Here is a 19,767-nt window from a genome sequence, read left to right as displayed (position 1 = left end):
ATGCTTCACAATTTCAAGAAAGCTTTCACAGTCTATGCATCTTCTTGCATCCTCCACCTCTACTAGGATAAGCAAGTCAAATATAGTGAAATACTAACAACTAACCCAACCACGTTCAAGAATTCACCGTAGCTCAGATTTGCCAAGTCCAATACAAGGTTGGGAAGAGTGTTCCAAGATGAGGGTATAATTTTAGCGCCCTTCAATGTCCTAGTAGACAAGGTTGAAGCTCAAGAAAAATTGTTGGTATAGTATTAAAACTGCCCCAATAGTTGCACTCAGTCCTAGTAGAGAAACAAGCTTTATGGCAATAAGACATCACTCAACACTTTATTTTCTCAGATAAGATAGATTCATGTCTACCACTCCATTAGCTCCTAATGTCACCTGAATGGAAGGCATAAGTTCATAAACCCATTTACCATGTCAAAGTACCTAAATAATCTCAGACTCTTGTCATGCACGTGCTTTTTTTCTCTACAAGGCAGGCAAAACTAGGCTTTCCAGAGCTGGTGTGGCAGATACATTCTTCAGGGGTCAAGGGCTTTTAAAGGTGCTCAAGGATCGAACAAAACCCAGACCTACAAGATAGCTTACCACGTTATACACAAGCAAGTTTCACCTTAGTATGGGATAATAATGATCTCATTGTTTTCTCCCTAGATGATGTATATTTTACTTTACCTTACACATAATCATGGCACGTGTTCACAAAGGATTGTATTATCCATTGTGCTTGCTTGTTGCACTCCATTGCACACATAGTTAATACAATGGAGGAAGAATTTATTAAATAACAAACAAATGAATATTTAGATTTGTTTTCCTATGCCTTTTCTTATGTGCTTTTGCTCATCTAATCCACACGGAGATTACATCACGTTTGCCAGTTCACTCAACTTGCACACCGTGAACCACCGTTATCTGGTGGCTTTGTAACTTCACCAGGAATCCAGTAAATATTTTCACACAACTCACCAGCTCTGCTATCATTGTGCATGCCATTGCATGTGCAGAAGCGCAGACAGTAGCATGAGAGAGAGAGAGAGCTAAGCAAGTGTCAAAAGAGTTGCCTGTTACTTTAGCTTGGAAATTTTAAAAGCATTTGTGAATTCCCATGCTCAAATCAGTTGAACAAAAAAATGGTAATTGCAAAACTTTTCCCACCAGCAGGCCAAACAAATTTACTGACAATATCGTGATTGACCTCAGGTGTTTCTTCCTATACGTAGTATCAAAGTAGAGCTATACCTAACAAAGGCTATGATCAGCGCTTCACTAACCTTCCATTCTCATGATCATCAGCAACCACCTCCATATACTATCCTCTTCTAAAGGCATGGAACGGTGGAAACCACAGGCAAAATGCAGCTGTGACATTGAAGTTTCCTCTGAGACTGACTTGAAGACCAGAGCTTGTAAGTTACAAGAAAGTTTCAGCTTTCATACAGCCAGAATGTACTCCATCCCATCAACATGGCTCCTGTAGATTGTAACCAACATATGCCATTGCTCCCGCCTATTAAATCTCTTCTAAATGTCCACCTGCTGGTGGAACATTAATCACATTTGATATTCCTGTAGATCCGCCTTACAAACATGGATGAACCCAAATACCCGACAGCACCTGTTAAAAACAACAGTGACACATTTAGACTGTTGAGTCGTTGAATCCTACAGGGGGTCTGAGCTGTATAACATCCTTATACTACATAGTCAATGCAAAACATCAAGATCTAGCAGAAGGAAAAACAAAATATCTACTTACCACACAATGTACCAAGGCCAATGCAAAACATCAAGGTGTAGCCAAAGTAAAAACTAGTCTGGAAAAAGCCTGACATCTTCGTTTTCATGTAGTAGTAGTAAATGGAATACAGATAGACATATGCAGCAGTTGATGCAGCAGAGAAGAAAGATGTCCATTGCCAATGATAATTTTCTGCATTCAGCAGAAAATATGTCCCCACAATTGTAACACAGATGGTCACAATGATAAGGATTATGAACACCAAGAGCATGAATCCATACACATAGTACACCTGAAGTTCCACACAGACAAGTCCTAGTATTAGCTGTCTTCCACCACATTAACAAGTTTCCAACCGACTGAACATACATCTCCAAACATCAGCACAAGAAATGCACATACCTTGTCATTCCAAAAAGAAGTGTAGACAAAATACATCTCGATAAATATGCTTCCAAATGGTAACAATCCTCCCATCAACGAGATTACAGATGGAGTCAAATACCACTTCTTCTCGGGAATAGGCCGGGGAATTGTCTTGACACGGCATGGATTATCAGGTGCACCGCTCCAGTTCCTACCAATCACAGTACCAAGCAATGCTAGAGGGAAAGAAATGAAGGCCCAGATGACAAAAACCACCACCTAGTACAAAGTGAAGGCAGTTGATCAGTTACTAAATACGTCTAGAACAAAAGAGAATAGCTTGAAAACCAAATGCAAGCCCCCCCCCCGGGAAAAAAAAAACAAAACAAAAAAGAAAAACATACCATGGTACCAAATGGAATGGCTTGCAAAGAGCGATAGAAGATTGCAACTGTGTTCAAAGAAAACCCAATGCCAAAGCATACAAATGGGAAGAGCGAAGCTGTTAACAGCATTGATTTTATCCAGTATTTGCCTGTACAAAAACAAAGTTATCAGCTGATAAGGCAGTCAATTCCCAATCAATCAAATATACAGATGCCTCAGCACTAGTGCATACCATCATTGCGGGAATAGAGGCCTCCGCTTACATATCCAGCTATGAAAGAGGTAAACGCGTAGCAGATAATGAACACTGTCACAATTGCTCCACGTCTGGAAAAGTAGCATTAAATTCTCAGATAATTTTTCCTCTTAAACCAGGGATGTTTAATTTCAATTAAAGGCTAGTTCTCATTTCCATAAATTGTTGAAAAGTTGCAATTATTGTTGTTTGATCAAGACACTGATTTTGAAGAGGAAAAACTTGCTTTTTATTTTCCCCTGCCCGTTCTTGGCATGCTTAAAAGAGACACTCCTCAGAATCTAGCTAAGCAAAGAACTACCAAGGAATTGCAATGATCTTGCCAGGAAAAAAAAAAGAGAAAAGACAAATGGTTGCAACCATGCTACTATGTAAGATCTGGGACTCCATATTATTGGTCTAGACTTGCACAAGATGCCGATCTACATAATTGTATACACATTTAGGGCTCCTGTAGAGATCAGGGTTTGCTTGAGTTGGGTGCAGATTGTGTTGTTGGCAGTGAATAAGTCTCACAAGATTTCTACATTCTAGACTATTTAGGACAAGACATGGTAGCCTAAGATCTCTCTAAGCACTGCTGGGCACTCTTTTGGGGCACCCCTACTTAAAAGCATGATTGTCTTATGCTCATTCTTTACAAAGGTCAAAAGAGTATATGCACATTAGTATCACGTCTGGCAAGAGGTCTAGAGCTCCATGTTGCTGCTTGTACCTACACAAGGTGCTGGTGTGTTAATGGCATTCTGTAGTAATTGAGGGTTGCTCAAGCTCTATCCAAAGTGGGTGCTGTCAGCAGTGAAGGAGTTCTGTGTTCTAAATTGCCTATCAGCAAATGGCACCCTGAGATCTCTCTACTCCAAGGGAGAGAGCTCCTAGGTATTCTTATGGCCACCCTGCTTAGAGATCACTTATAGCTTGTGGTGCTCATTCTTCAATTGTGAAGAATCTAGCTCCCTTTGTGTTGTGGCGTTTTAATTACGCTTCCTGAATTAAAAGATTCAAATCGGAAGCTCAAATCTTCAATTTCTATCACTGGATTTCACAAGCATCAGATCGAGATGACAGAGAAAAAGCAAGAGAGAAATCTCTGTTTTTCAGCCCTAAAACAGTGACCGACATCAGTTTCCAGCCTTAAATAGCAACTAGCACCATTAATCCCTATTTTGCCTCTTGTTTTTGAATGCTTGGGGAGCCAAATTGAGTTTTCCACCATTGCATGCAAGTCACTTTTGCTGCAGATGATCAACTCTCTTCAAATCTAATCCTGTCGCCTAGTGTTAGAGTCATTTCCTGGACAGCAGTGTGCAGAACAATACGGCCAGAGTCCCACGTCAGCAGAGCAGGTGCAACGTCAACCGAGCAGGAGCCACGTCAGCTGCCACAAATGCCACGTGGCAGCAGATTGATCAGTCGGACAGTTTTTTAGCATTATTTTATGCAGTCAGCTGCATTTACTACAGCCGACCTGGTGCTGGGCACTACTTTTCCTTGGCTATTTATAGTCAGTTTGTGGCACACTCAGATATTCACAGGTACTCTTTGCAGTTCATGGAGATCAGATTGTGATCAAGCCTTGCTGTCCTCGAGGTGTGCACATGGTTGTGCCTCGTCCCTCTCACAAGAAGGTGATTGGCATCAAGTGGGTCTTCGAGACCAAGTACCTTAGCGATGGTTCTTTGGACAAGCACAAGGCTCGCCTTGTTGCTAAATGTTTTGCTCAGCGCCCAGATCTTGACTTCCATGATACTTTTGCCCCCACTGCTCGTATGGCGACTATTCGCATTGTTCTTGCCTTGGCTGGCCATAGGAGATGGCTTGTCTATCAGTTGGATGTGAAGTTGGCCTTTCTCAATGGTGAATTGCAGGAGGAGATCAGTGTTGAGCAGCCTCCCGGCTTTGGATTCTCGGCTGGGAAGGTTTACAAGTTAAAGAAGGCCTTGTATGGCCTCAAGCAAGCTTCGCATGCATGGAACAAGAAGATTAACTCGTTTCTTCAATCAAAGTTGGGATATTGGCGCTTCAAGGCCGATCCACAGCTTTATGTGCACACTTCCAAGACTGGTTGTGTGTTGTTTGTGTTGTATGTTGGTGATTTGATATTAACAGTTTTACATCAGACGTTCAAGATGACGGATTTGGGGCTTCTTCATTTCTTCTTGGGTCATGAGATTTATCAATCTCAGAGGGGGATTTTTATCTCTCAACAGAGATACATTCAGGAGCTCTTGGTGACTTTTGAGATGGAGACTTGTCGGACCATTTCTACTCCTATGGATCTGAACTAGAAGGCCACTTCACACTCAAATTCTCCCTTGACGGATGCTTCCCACTATCGTCAATTGATTGGATCCTTGATTTGGCTACTCAACACTCGTGTTGATCTTTGTTTTGTTATGGGTCTTTTGGCGGGGTTCATGAGTGATCCCAAACAAGTGCATTGGCAAGCTGCCCTGAGGATTCTTCAGTATTTGAGGGGGACCTCTAACTTAGGGATTTCATATCCCACAAGTACAGATGCTTCAAATCTTGTTCTTGCAGGTTGGAGTGACTCGGATTGGGCTAGCGATGTGGACCACTAGAGGTCTACTACAAGCTATTGTTTTACCTTGGGTACAGGTGTTAACTCTTAGAGTAGCAAGAAGCAGCCCACAGTAGCCCTTTCTTCTACTGAGACGGAGTATCAGGCCGCGTCTTCCACCACATGTGAGGTTGTGTGGCTTCGAAGATTGTTGGAGAAGCTTGGCTGCCCCCAGACTCGTCCTACTCTTCTGCAATGCAACAATAAGAGTTGCATTGCCTTGGTTCGGAATCCTATATTCCATGCCGGACAAAGCATATTGAGATCTAGTATCACTTCATTCGAGAGAAGCTTTTGGATGGGACCATTGATGTGGAGTACTGCAAGACGGAGGATAATCTTGCAAATTTATTCACGAAGGCACTTCCCCAAGCTGTTCTTGGAGACATGTCAGATCCCTCAGACTTTTGACCTGTCCAGGATCTGAGAGGGGGTGTTAGAGAGTCATTTCCTAGACAGCAGTATGCAGAACAATACGGCCAGAGTGCCATGTTAGCGGAGTAAGTGCCACATCAGCCGGGCAAGAGTCACGTCAACTGCCGCAAATGCCACATGGCAGCAAATTGATCAGTCGAACAGTTTTTTAGCATTATTTTATGCAGTTGGCTGCATTTACTGCAGCCGACAAATGCAACCGCCGGACACTATTTTTCCTTGGCTATTTATAGTCAGTTTGTGGCACACTCTAAATTATTCACAAGTACTCTTTGCAATTCGTGGAGATCAAATTGTGATCAAGCCTTATTGTTCTCAAGATGTGCACGTGGGGTGACATCATAGAGGACACACGCAGATATTTTCTCTGCTCCCATGTATATTTCTACACTTCTATACAACATAGTGCACTGCAGATTTTCTGCGTTTCACTATCTCCTTCTCTCTCTTTCTCTTCTCTCTGTGTTCACTCTCTCAATCTTTGTCCTACACTTCCACATTGCTACACTTTGACATATAGCTGGTTAGGATTTTTTTGCCTATCTAAATCTCCCAAATCAAGTTCAGCAACTGTCAATTGCTCCAAAGTATACATTAGTTGCTGTCTGTTGTCCCAAAACTGATCTCTGTAGCCTTTCAACCTTGCTTGGCCCGAAAACCACTCCAAAATGGAAGAAAGAGAACCCAAACAACAATCATACGCATTAGATTATGCATTAAATGTTGTTTCCTATAGCCGATTAGGGTTTATCTAGTCCCTAATCCTCCAAAATCACATTCAAGCTGTTGATTGCTCCAAAGTGTGCATCAGTTGTTGTGCATTGTCCGAAATGTAAGTCTCTTTTGTTAAGGAGAGGACGATATAGCACATAACCATCCTAACAAGAAAACAATTGTCAATGGTAAAGATGAGACACAAGCTAAGAAGAGGAAACCAACAGTCAATTTGGTTGGAGTTTATACGGTGCAAACACAAAAGGGTTGTCAATCGTAAAGATGAGCCACAAACTAAGAAGAGGAAACCATCAATTAGTTTGGTTCAAGTTTATAGGGTGGAAGGTGGCTCTCCCTTGTGATGTGCAAGATAAGGGTTGCAACCAGGAGGTGCATGCGATGGCAGAGCACCAAGTGTACTAGTCTAAAGTATGCATTCAACTCTAAGTACCAACAAGGTATCATCATGTGCCCCTATGCCAAGGTCACTTTGAACTCCAAATTGAGGTGGCTTCAAGAAGTCAACACGAGGTAGGATCTCAACTCAAGGCCAGTAATGTATAAGATCTTGGGGTGTCTTTAGCCAGGGGTAATGATCATCAAGACTACAAACACAGGCCGAACTGCAAACGCAGACTCCTCGGGGCTGAATGCTAATAAGACAGCCCAGATCTGGCTGGGAATTGATTAAGGAGCTCCGAGGAGATGATGATCCACAAAAGACATGCTATGCCTACCCAAAAATAATGACATCAGTGGCAAAAAAGGTGTCATGCAGCAAGGATTAATAATCACCTAGCTGTAACAAAATACCCTACTCAATAAACCAACAAAATAGGGCTCTTTCTACCTATATTTCAGTTCATTCAACTCATATGACATATGGTGACACCTAGATCTGTATAATTGTCATCCAGGCGGCCAGCAAGGGATCCCTAGTTAAGAATGTGCCTTGCACAAAACACACATGGAACAACTGCTATCCCTGCAAACAATGTGCTGACTTGAGCAAATGAAGACCGATAAAGCCAAAATGCAACAGATAGAGGGCAGGTCTGCATAAAACACAGCTTGCAAAGGGGTTAACGAGCACCGTACCTAGTGTGCAATGGTAGAAGATTAGTCGCCCTCCTCAGCTGAGCAATAAACGCAAAAAAATATCCACCTATAGATGACACCTACTGGTTGGAACGATGGACCAACTGCTCCGCTTTGTAGACTCTAGCTCCCACATTACCATACGAGTGCAAAGGAAAGCAAACACGAAGGGGAGACTGAAAGGGTACACAAGTGAGAGAAGAAACAATCTGATTGCAATGGCTGAAAGATGCAAGGATGAGACGATCAGGCCCAACACACAACTAAACACGTCAATGTGGGCACTAGACAATAGCAAAGGGATGAGAGAATGAAGAGGGTTGGCTCATCGTGAAGGATAAATGATGGATAATGAGACTGAGGATGCCCTCCATCTAAAGTGCCTAGAGCACATAAAATGACAAAGAAAGACAATGTCGGAGCTCCTAATGTCCTCATTTGACTCACAGTAAGGCTCATAAGCAAGAGATGATGATAGAAAAAACACATCTACTAACATAAGGTCTACCTAACAAGTACATCAGCCCATTTTAGAAGTTCAAATGCCACAATGGAGTAAACACACTCTAAGACATGAACAACTTTGGAAGAAAATGAAGTTAGATCTACTAAGCTTTACTCTTGAATGGATGAGTAAAGATGTAACACAAGCAACCATCAGCCCATCTTTGAAGTTCAAATGCCACAAAGGAGCAAACACACTCTAAGACATGAACAACTTTGGAAGAAAACGAAGTTAGTGTTGCCAAGCTTTACTCTTTAATGGATGAGTAAAGATCTAACACAAGCAACCACAATCCTATAAATTCAACATCATGAGACAAAAATAGCACATGCAAGAGATAGGAATAAAGATCAGTCTTTCAATCAAACATGAAATGTTTGCATGGGCTTAGCCATCTACCATTGTCCTATACCAAAATGCCCAACACTTGTGAATACTTACTTGTTCTCTCATAATCCCTCGAATCATTAGCAGTTCAAAGGTAATAATATTGGCCTATGACAGTGTCATTGGGTGTGGTATATTTTTGAAAAACTTTATATGTCCTCCTGGTCAACATATGCCATAACTTCTTGGACCTCAATCATCCAACCAAGGAGCAATGAACTGTTATATGGTGTTATTGCACCACGTGTAACTAGCCTGCATGCTCTTGGACCTCAATCATCCAACCAAGCAGCAAAGAACTGTTATATGGTGTTATTGCTCCACGTGTAACTAGCCTGCATGCTAGGCATTCCCATCTTTCCTATGACTGTTTATTTGTACACTCTCTCACTTACCCTGATTGCAGCTACCAACTTTTTTATTCTATCTTCAAAACCTGTCGCTAAATTTGTTGATTCAGCAAGAAGTCTCATTAGACAGCCTGCTGAAACAAAACAAATGCTTGCCCATAAGCCAAGAAAATAAGCAAAGCTTTCAAAACCATCACTGCCCAAAGAAAATAACTTCTGCATAAGGAAAGCAGACTTGGAAGTTATTAACATATCTTGGGGTCAAATTTACTAAAGACAAGGCTTGCGAATCACAAACAGTTTTAACAATCTCACTGCATAAGAAACCATGTTTGAATTTAAACATGCATAGACGACCTACTTAAATTAACCAGCTCATAGGCTTACAGAAGCATACCCTACATATAACATCCCAACTATTGACACCAAGATAACCAAGAGAATGAGAGCAGCTAGCTGTGTGCCTGTCCCCACCAAGGCTGACAAGAGAACCAAGTTCCGAGGGGATCGGAAGACGTCTCCATGAACCAGCTTCCAGCCAGACTCTTCACTGACATCCCTTTCCTTTCATGAAACACAACAATTCAGATTAGACTAGCTACCACGTGTCACCCCACATGGTTGTTCCTAAGAACTGCCTACAAATTAACAACCCATTTGCATATTGGAAAGACCACCACCTTCTTGCTAGCTAGTTTATTGTACTGCACAAGAGATCAGAAATGTGTATCATGTTCTCAAAAATAAAAGTGAATCCAGAGGATGCATGAAATTACCAGAGTCTCTAGATCATCTTCCTCTCTAGCATACTTTGCATAATCATTCCGCAAAGTTCTCATTAAAATCATTGATACCAAGCCAGTGAGAAAGATCACCATCATGAAAGAGTTGAAAATAGAGAACCAGTGTATCTGGAGGGCACAAATAAACTAGTGTTTTAGATTTTACCTAAGTCATAGACATCACCTTGTGTGTCAGATTTGAATTAGATCTTAAAACATAGTTAACAATATGAGGATAATCCAATGGAACCCTCAAGCTTAAGCAAGGCTTGGTTTTGCTTACCTGATGCTCGAAGAATGGATAATCTAAATAGGCATCAAATCGCCTGGCAAAGGTGGTGTTTGTTTCTGACCAACTAACTGAGTATGTAAGCTGCAGACTCTTCCCAGGCACCAACCTTTGAAGACTGTCTTGTGTAAGGTTGACTTGTATAATCTGCAGGAAAAGAAAACATCAATTGAAAGCTTCAAACACACATTCAAAATCACCAAGTCAAATTCATATACTGGGCAGGCACCTGATCATTATTATATTTAATGATAAAGTTCTTGTGGGTGTATAAAAGATACTTTGAGTCATCAGTTTTTCCAGGATTATATTCACCAACAGAACCTGCAGGCAAAACACATCACAGCTTCTGAGCCACCAGTCTGCATCCAGTAAATACATTCCAAAACAAAATGAACATACCCCAGACAGGAAGGTCATCTGAGAAGCCCCAGCATACGTGCACGGAACCACATTAAAGATCAGCTCATCAGTACACCATTAACAAGTAACTGGATGGACCTTAAAGCATACGGCTCTGAGGAGGATTTGTTTACATACCCATAAAAAGCTCAAACACATAGGCATTCTCAATTGCCTCCTTGAACATCTGCACCTTCTGGGCATCCAAATCAATTTTGCAAACAGGTTCTCGCTCCACATTTTCTGTGGCATAGGTACAGGCCCATAACATAACCCCTTAGTCCCTGATCATACTGCATCTAGAGTGTACATTCATAAATACAAATGTACAATACGCCACTATCTGCATACCCATAAGCCCCTGTTAAGTTAACTGGGTGATCACACATTGACTTACTTTTGAATTTGATGTCGATTTGGCTGTCAATCAGTTCATTGCCTTCTAATACCTCACCAAGTCCACCCCATTTATGGGCAGGGTTTTCCTCTTTGGGCATGCAAAAAGGTAAGCTGTAGTAATTGTAAGTCTCTTGAGGATTAAAGTATGGCCTAACCTTGTTCACCCACAAAATTACGCGTTCTTGTTCAGCATACTGCATGAGAAGCCAGGCAGCTGTAAGTATCCTCTAACTCAACAATGTCAATTTGTAAAAAAGGCCAGAGAGTCTGACTAGATGGCATTGCAAACAAATCTAGTTGAATGCAGGAAAAGGCTTTCTGGTATTACTGTCTATAAATCAAAAGCACAAAGGAATCGGGACTCTCTGATTATCATATTTCTGAAAAACCATCTACAGATCTGCCGGATTTCTGAAATGATGACCTCCTTTATATGAAATAATGTCGTCCATAACTCAGTTACTTCATCGTATCAATGAAAGCCATCCATACAAAAAAGCAAATAATGCCTGATAACGCTCAACACCTTGACATAGTACGGTTTCTCATATATGAATTGTGCTCACCCATTCTTCCGTATTCAAAGTGCTCAGAGATGAAAAACAAGTCACTCCATGGAGTGAACAGCACCGTTTCTACCAGAACTGCAATGGTCCATACCCCACTTTATACATCTGCGTCTGATGATTCTCTGTCAATACATACTAGCCTAAGCAGGACTGCCCCAGGATCGAAAACGTGGATGCAAAACTGCACCATCGATTGTCACGTGGATTCAATTGAGGAACATTTGACGCCTCTGTATGTATACTCTAAATCTAATTTCCTGCTAATGCTAAGCTGAGAAACCGGAGACAGAACTCGTTGCAGATCTACAGATTCTCAAAGGAGAGCGGCACAACCGACAGCAGATCCAGCCAGATTTCGATTATTTAAAAATGAAAGGAAGGCCAGTTGGAGCTCTTACCTTGTGGTCATACTCTGATGCGGAAGCTCCCTGCAGCAGGAGGGGAGCTAAGAGAAGCAGCAGGAGGAAGGCTGCTGGCCACAGCGATGGCGTCGACATGGCACGGCACGGCACCTGTGCGAGAGGACCTCGCGCGACCCCAAGAGAGACCAGCGGAATGGGCACCCGGCCCCGCGACAGTGTAACAAGGAAGGGGTCTGACAAACGGAAAGAGAAAAAAAAGGAGACGAAGAATGAAGAAGAAGCTACTCGGTAACTTGTAAGTTATTGGCTCTCTCTCTTTTTTTTCGTAAAATATTGGCTCTCTCTCTCTCTCTCTCTCTCTCTCTCTCGCTCATGAATCAATCCCCAAGACACCAAGATCTTCAATTGCATTTTTTTGTCACCACACTACCACCAACTTAACACGATCCCATCCCATGCCCTTTGGTTTGCCCACATACCATGATGCATGGTCTTGCCCTTTGGTCTCCCAAATCACAAAAACGTACCATCAATCATTAGTAGCTGGTGTGGCCCCGCGCTTTGCGCGTGTTAATTATTGCAAAGCTCACAAGGCTATGCCTCGCTCGCTTCGCATTTTTTTTCCAACATTATTATTTTTAAAAGGCACACAACATGCATAAAGACATGAATTCCAAGGTTTAATATTTCCAACGAAAAGCAAGACTAAGTACCCTTCGCGTGACCCAACTCTAAGGCTTCTTTCAATTAGTAGTTTGCATGCTCAAAACATTGTAAATGTTCTCTCAAAACACATTGCAAAGTACGCATTGTAGACCAATGTCATAACTGGTCGCACATGTCACTTTGGCCTTTTGCATATGCTAATCATCTGTGTGTGTGTGTGTGTGTGTGTGTGTGTGTGTGTGTGTGTAAGATTTCTTATTTCTTATCTCTTTTTGAGCACAATCAAGTATCCATTTACCATAGGTTAATGGCTAGGTTGTTCTAAACCATGTTTCGTAGATAACCTCACCCTCCTTTGCTTAGCAAGGTTACCAAGACATATGTATATGGTAACCAAGTCCATGTTACAAGCTAGGAGGAGACCAAGGAGACCATGCACTCCAATTTCTTAGACCATACCAAGCATAAGCTATGCCAAACATGACCTCACCACCTTACTATTGAAGATTGTATTATTCCACTTCTTTCTTTCTAATTGAGCTTGAAACTCATGCCTATATTCCCTCCTTTTCATAAGTGTGCACCATTTTATTAGTTTGACATACCTTTTTTCTCAAAATTTTTGAATTACACCATAGTTTGCATCTTTTAGTACCCAATAAAGAAACTACCACTTACTATAACCTCAAAGTATCACAATACTTGGTGTTTATGAATGGGAAACTAATGTTATTTACCCAAGAGTGGAACCAATGAAATGACTTTCCCTAAAATATGGCCACATTAGTGCAGCAACATATATTGAAGGTCATAGACACCAAAGTAGATATACTATTGATCTATATGTTTCCCTTGTATAAATATACAATTGCAACCTAATTATCTATTTCAAAATCCTATGGCCTTAGGCTCTGCATGCACATATGTTGATATGCACATTCACATTCACATGCCCATTAAAATATTTCAATTACAAACAATACACTTGGATCTTGAGCAAAAATATTAAAAGTTATCCTCTTTAACTAAAGGCATAGGCACCTTAAGGCATAATGTAAGGCAAGTATGTATACCAATGCTGTCGGAGCGTTTGGGGTTGAAAATCTACCACGAGGGTAAGAGATAGTAGGGTGAATGGAGATTCAGGGAGAGGAGTAGACAAAAGAGAAGGGATTCGAAGAAATAGAAGATGTAGAAGAATACTCATAGAGGTGAAGCTTGACAATTTATTTATGCATCCTAAGAAGATAAATCTCTTATAGACCTAATGTGCATAAAATAATAGCTTCCTCTCTGCTGCTTAAACTGCCAATCTGATGCTTCCGTTGACTCCGAAAGGGGGGTAAAAGACCAAGAGACATGATAAGAATACTCTCAAATCACTCCTTCTTCTTATTCTAGTTCAGAGTGTTGTTTGTTGCCTTAAACTGCAATCGGGCATTGCGCGATTCTACCAATCCTTCTTTTTGCATAAAATTTTCCAAAAATGGTTGAAAGCCACTTGCTTTTTTTACATGTCATCCTGTTCTAGAAGTTGTCTACAGCTTTTGGATATTTACAATAAATAATACCCAAAATATTAAAAATAGGCTATATATGTCCAAAGATCTAGTATTTTTGAACCATCCACACTATGGACATTGACACTAATGACTAATATGGTATTGACTCTCGAAATCGACGTTTTCCAACCACTGGAATCCTTAGAGCTATCCCATACATCTCATTTAATGCATAAGTAGCATTGTCAGAAACAAACCTTACCACATATGGACCCAACCACCGCTTTGCCATCTTCCGACTAGCACTATGCTGATTTTCCACGTTGCTATCATAAACCAGCACCCATCCCCTTCTTGTATAGCTCGTGGTCGAAGTCTGTGTCGCTTATCAAACCTCTTCTTGTTCTTGATTCTTGTAGTCTTTAGCTTTTTCATGGCTATCTCAATGTCTTTAGGCCTTCTTTCTAGCTATCTAATGCATAGAACTAGCAACTCTTCTCTATTCAAACCCTCTTTCCACGGTAGAACACTCCAAGTAGCAATAGTCTCCTCAATAGGCATGATTGGTTGTTATCCTTGGTTGTTATCCATACAATAATTCAGCAGACATATACCCTGTAAGTACACTATGAGTGGTTCTATCAGCCCATAAAGCAAAGGGTAACATTCTTGGTCACTCTTTCATCCTGCCCTTGTATGACTTTGCTAATGCCTTAATGATAGGATGATGACCTCTTTTACTTTTGCCATTTGCTCAAAGTTATAGGCTAAAGTTAAAGCCATCTTGATACCCGATCGTGAAAAGAAGTCATGAGCCTCATCCGCATCCGATTCTCCTCTATCTGCAACAACCACTTTACCAACACAACCATACCTACAAAAGACTTCTTCCAATAAGAACCTGCAAGACAAAGACACAGATAAACAACTTCACAGAAAATATGATGATGCATGTCAACCTGTATCAATGGTTGCAAAACTTCACCATCAAACTGTCTTTTTTGTTTCAACATATCAATGGTTGCATCATGAAATTCACGCTTTGCAATTCCAAGAACTTTGCCAAGTGTGAATTCCACTCTACTGCCAAGTATGCGATCTTCCAATACCTTTTTAAGGTTTGTGGTAGTCTCAAGTTCTAATTGTAACCTATAACTAGGATGCTTGCCCCTGTTTTTCCATTCTTGTTTCTTCTCTCGAGATGCATCCTCCATAACATGCTTAGGTATGGCATTTTTAGCCTCTTTTTGCTGCTCCATTTTACTTTGTGTTATGCATTTAGATGGGCCTAAAGAGGAAGGACCATTAGTGTCCTCATCTCTTCTTCTCTTTTCTTCCACAAGAGCTTCTTGATTATGAACCTTAGCTAAATAAGCATAGGCTAAAAATGAATCCACTGGTGTAGTCCATCCTGTTCTCCCTCGTATACTCTAATTTGCATCATCCAATTTAGACTTTTCTATTTTTTCCAATTTAATGCTTGCATCCAAACGCGAGATTTTACTTCAGTCATGCCTCCTTTCCGAGCTTCATCGGTCCTTTCAATTCTCAACCCATATGTGGCTGCATCTATGGCAACAAATGCTATCCTTGCATCCATATTTTCCAACCTCTTCTACATGCCACCATTTCCAAAAATTGGCTCTATTGGAAGACCAAATTCTGTTGCATGTATTTTGCCATCTTTCCAAAAGACTAACCTTTTTGCTTCCGCTTCACGGTAGGCTGTATAGTCTCGCTTTTCATTTTGTAAATTGCCACACCAAATGCATCTCCTCTTGTATCCTTCTTTGTATGGTCTTTGGGCTATTGCCCAAACTTTTTCTTCTACCTGAACATCCAACTTTTCCACCTTTACATAGATTTCTGTCAAATTCAGCCTCAAATCATGCATGCCTTTGATTAATTCATCCACAGCATCACCTTTAAGAGCCAGACCAACAGGTATAGCTAGTTGTTTTGCCATAGCCATAGGCGCCTTGGCTACAATTTTAGCCATCTTCTGAGCACTGGCAGGTGTGATGCTTATACCCCATCTTAATTTCATCTGCTCTCTCTTTACCAACACATGCATAGTCTCAATTACATTAGCCCAATCTGATTTCAACCCCATTTCAAAAGAGGCATATTTTAAACGATCAGTCATCTTCTCTTGCAAGACAGAATCTATAGCCTTTAGAAACAAATCTCTTGCAGGACAGGATCAATCATCATAGAAGAGATGCTAATTGACTCTCCAATGATTTATGCTCATCGACATCCAATTGTGCATACTAACTTTCGAATTCACGAAGCAAAGCTATAGTAGCCAACCCTTTATTGGGCTTTTCAATCCAATTTGTAAATATCTTTTTAGTTACCAATCCTGCATCTTCCAAGAAAAACTCTTCTCGCAAAGCTTTCTTAAAAGTTTTCCAATCAACATCTCTTCTATTCAACTCATCAATCCAATCATGCAATGCATGCATAGCCAAATGGAAGAAATACCGACTCCATGCATACTCCATGAAACAACATCTTTTCTTCATACAACTGGATGAAGGCCAAAACATTTTGACCCTTAAACTGCTTCAATTCCTATTCCACTGTCTGCAACGCATTCACATCTAAGGAATCAATTCTTTTTGCTTCCTACCGAGTTTGCATATATTGTCGTTGTTGTTGTTGCAACAAAGCAATCATCTATTTTGTAAAGCATCACTAGCACTTGAACCTGCAGAATCCCCTATCTTTACACACCTACTGCTGCTGACATTCACATTGAGTTCACCACTATTGGAGCATTTGGGGTTGAAAATCTACCATGGGGGTAAGAGACAATAGGGTGAAGGGAGATTTAGGGAGAGTAGACATAAGAGAAGGGGTTCGAAGAAATAGAAGATATAGAAGAATACTCATAAAGGTGAAGCCTGACAATTTATTTATGCATCCTAAGAAGATAAATCTCTTGTAGACAAAAAATGTGCATAAAATAATAGCTTCCTCTTTGCTGCTCAGACCACCAATCTGATGCTTCCATTGGCTCTGAAAGGGGGGGGGGTAAAATACCACGATACTTGATAAGAATACTCCCAGGTCACTCCTTATTCTCCCAATTCTCGGAGTGTTGTTTGCTGCTTGTAAACTGAGATTGCACATTGTGCAATTTTGCCAATCCTTCTTTTTGCATAAAATCCCCCAAAAATGATTGAAAGCCACTTGCTTTTTTTTACATGCCATCCTGTTTTAGATGTTGTCTACAGCTTTTGGATATTTATAATAAATAATATAAAAAATAGGCTATACTTGTCCAAAAATCTAGTATTTTTGAACCATCTGCACTACAGACACTGACACTAATGACTAATATGTCATTGGCTCTCTAGATCAATAAGAAAGCCGAACGACGATGCACTCTAGAGTTTTTCACATGGTGTCCATGTAGCAGCATGACAACGCATGAATGGGATTGAGCAAATGTGACATCAAAGCTGAGCCAAGACATGCTTTTAGGATTCCATCACCATAGCTCGATGGTCAATCATCCTACATTAGAGGTTAGTGAGAGCATGACCAATATGCATTCTAACTCTGTTAGCTCCGGTTCCATTATGGGAAAAATTTCAAGAGAAGATTCTCTTTTGCATCTCAATGAAGGATCATAGCCTATGGTATCAACGGCTATTGGGGGCAAAGGCACTTGTGTTTAGCCACCCGTATATTAGTTAACTGACAATGCCCACACATTATATTAGTTACATGCACACCTGTACACTATAGGTGGGGCTGGCGCCCATCATTGTCACTTTATTCTTTATTCTTTCAGTGACATTTGAATAAAGATAAGGCCAACCACACATTGTGACTATTGGAGTTCCCACATCTTATGTCTCTCTCTTTCACTCTTGCTCCTCCACCATAGCTCTTGATCCTGCTCTGTGCTTTTTCTTTAGGGTTCACCTCCCTTCAATTGATATCAAAGCTTTCTTCTTCGTGAGCTCGAGCTTGAATCAACATTGCTTTAGCTCTCTTTCAAATACTTAATGTAGTTCCTTTCATGGCAACCATAGCTCTATTTGAAGAGGTATGATTTGTGACCCTCCCCTATTCCCCACTTGTTTGACCATACTATAGGGCTTCATTGAGCTCTCTTGAGCATGATCTTGAGCCACATTTCAGCTCAGTCACAGTGGATAGTTTGCAACACAGGATAGCCATGCCTACAACTTCTCATTGAAGCTTGGCTTGCTTCCCACCTTGCCTAAGCTTTCTTGAAGGCTTCTTGGGCACCTTGTAGTGCCTCCTACCCTCCCCAACTAGCCTTATCCATAATCATTGGCAGCCCCTCTAGCATTTGGGTGGTCCTTTATACCTTGGGCATACCCCTTGGCATTGGCCTTTGCTCTTGAGCACTCCATTGGAGTGTTATACTTCAGCTACTATTGATTGTGCTTCTACAATTTACATGCTATAATAACAAGGCAGCCCCTTGTCTTTGATGTCTCATGATCATTGACATGCTCATTTGATGTGACCGAATGGCTATATACGATGCTACCATGTTCGGAGATGATATGCCTATGCTTTGAGATAATTTTGGAGCTAATCTGTGCACTATTCTTGCTTAGTTTGGCAATGATCTAGATGTTGTAATAAGCAGGGCCGAAGATCATTTGGTCAGTGCAATACATGTCTATTGCTTCTCGAGTGCTTACCGACTATTTGGGGTGATATATTGATGCTTATGCTTGATGTCACATGCTATATCACGGTTTCAGAATGCCTTTGAGTAGTGATTAAAGATCATTTGGATTAGCATTGTCTATCATTTGCCTACAGCAAGCATTCTTTGGGATAGTTTATGCGTATTATCCTTGGATGATACTCCTCTTGGATGTTTATGTTTGCTATGGATGCTACATATCTTGGCTATGCTTGATGGACACTAGGCCTTTGCCTTTGACTTGCATTTGAGTTATTTTGGAGCTTTGGACATTGACATTGGTTGTCAATTATCTACTTGAATGTTACAGTGGATGCTTTCCAGACTACTTTAACTTGGATGCTTCAGATGTGTGCATTTGGATCTTGGATGTCTAATGCTATGTACATGATGTATCTAAGCTTTGCTTACTCATTCCGAATTTGATTTTGTTCCAGTGGGAGCCGCTTCATTGACTTTAATGTTATATAGAGCTTGTGGTTACACAGTTGAGCTTGATTATTGACACAGTGGGATATTCATTTTATGTACATGTTCTCTTTATATACTATGTGTCTACAGTTTATGCCTTGAGGGTTGATCTAAGTTGACACTTGTCTTGGACTAGCACTGACCTCAGTCAAGTCATTATTAGTTATGCATACACTTATCTTGGCTCTTTATTGAGATTTTTCTCAATTGATTGTGCCTTTGATTGGTCTCTTCCATCACCTCGAGACCTGCTACATGCATGATTGGTCTACCAGTTGATGTATTCCACACCAACAAATTGCACTTGATAGCTTTGGGTGCTAGTCTTATCTATGCTGGTTTCTAGAGTTTCTTACCTACCCCACATGATGTAGGATATCACATAGCAGTTCTAATTTTTCATGGATCAATGATAGCTTATTTTAGGCTTGGTTTTCTTACTATTGTACCTTATTTACAGCAAATTATCATTGCATATTCTGCCAATTTTGATGAGTGTAGTCACTTCTGTTTGATAGTCATTTGTTCATACTTTGTGGATGGCTTCTTGGTTCAACAATTCCTCTTGTTTTCAACTTGATCTGGTAGTGGATTTGGGGCTGATTTGCATGTTATTAAAATCACTTGCTTTTTGTAAAACTTGAAAAAAAAGTGTAAATGCCTCTCCCCTTGTTTATAAGGTGGGAGAATAATGTAGAGTTTCCCATAATTGAAACCTAAAGTTCCTTGCATTGGATGATCTCCATATAATGGATGAGGGCAAGCCTAGTTTTATTTAGCTTGGCAATTTTTCC

At 40.7% G+C, this 19,767-nt stretch overlaps 1 protein-coding gene across 1 annotated transcript; it reads right to left on the bottom strand.

Moving 5' to 3' along the window:
- Positions 1-1,058: 1,058 nt before the first annotated feature.
- On the bottom strand, positions 1,059-11,895 carry TMN1 (transmembrane nine 1). Its single transcript, XM_087675948.1, has 13 exons — positions 11,669-11,895; positions 10,700-10,895; positions 10,441-10,545; positions 10,303-10,320; positions 10,130-10,224; positions 9,895-10,047; positions 9,606-9,740; positions 9,227-9,393; positions 2,736-2,830; positions 2,521-2,651; positions 2,153-2,395; positions 1,769-2,042; positions 1,059-1,627 (listed from the first exon to the last, which is right to left on the bottom strand). The coding sequence occupies exons 1-13, from the start codon at positions 11,765-11,767 to the stop codon at positions 1,560-1,562; spliced, it is 1,779 nt and encodes a 592-aa protein (XP_087532074.1). The 5' UTR covers positions 11,768-11,895; the 3' UTR covers positions 1,059-1,559.
- Positions 11,896-19,767: the final 7,872 nt, after the last annotated feature.

The sequence above is a fragment of the Lygodium microphyllum genome, chromosome 4, assembly GCF_053477565.2.
Source record: "Lygodium microphyllum isolate KBCC chromosome 4, Lygodium_microphyllum_v1.1.10, whole genome shotgun sequence".
Taxonomy (NCBI): Eukaryota; Viridiplantae; Streptophyta; class Polypodiopsida; order Schizaeales; family Lygodiaceae; genus Lygodium; species Lygodium microphyllum.
Note: the sequence above shows the minus strand (reverse complement) of the source record. Positions and strands in the feature narration are given on the sequence as shown.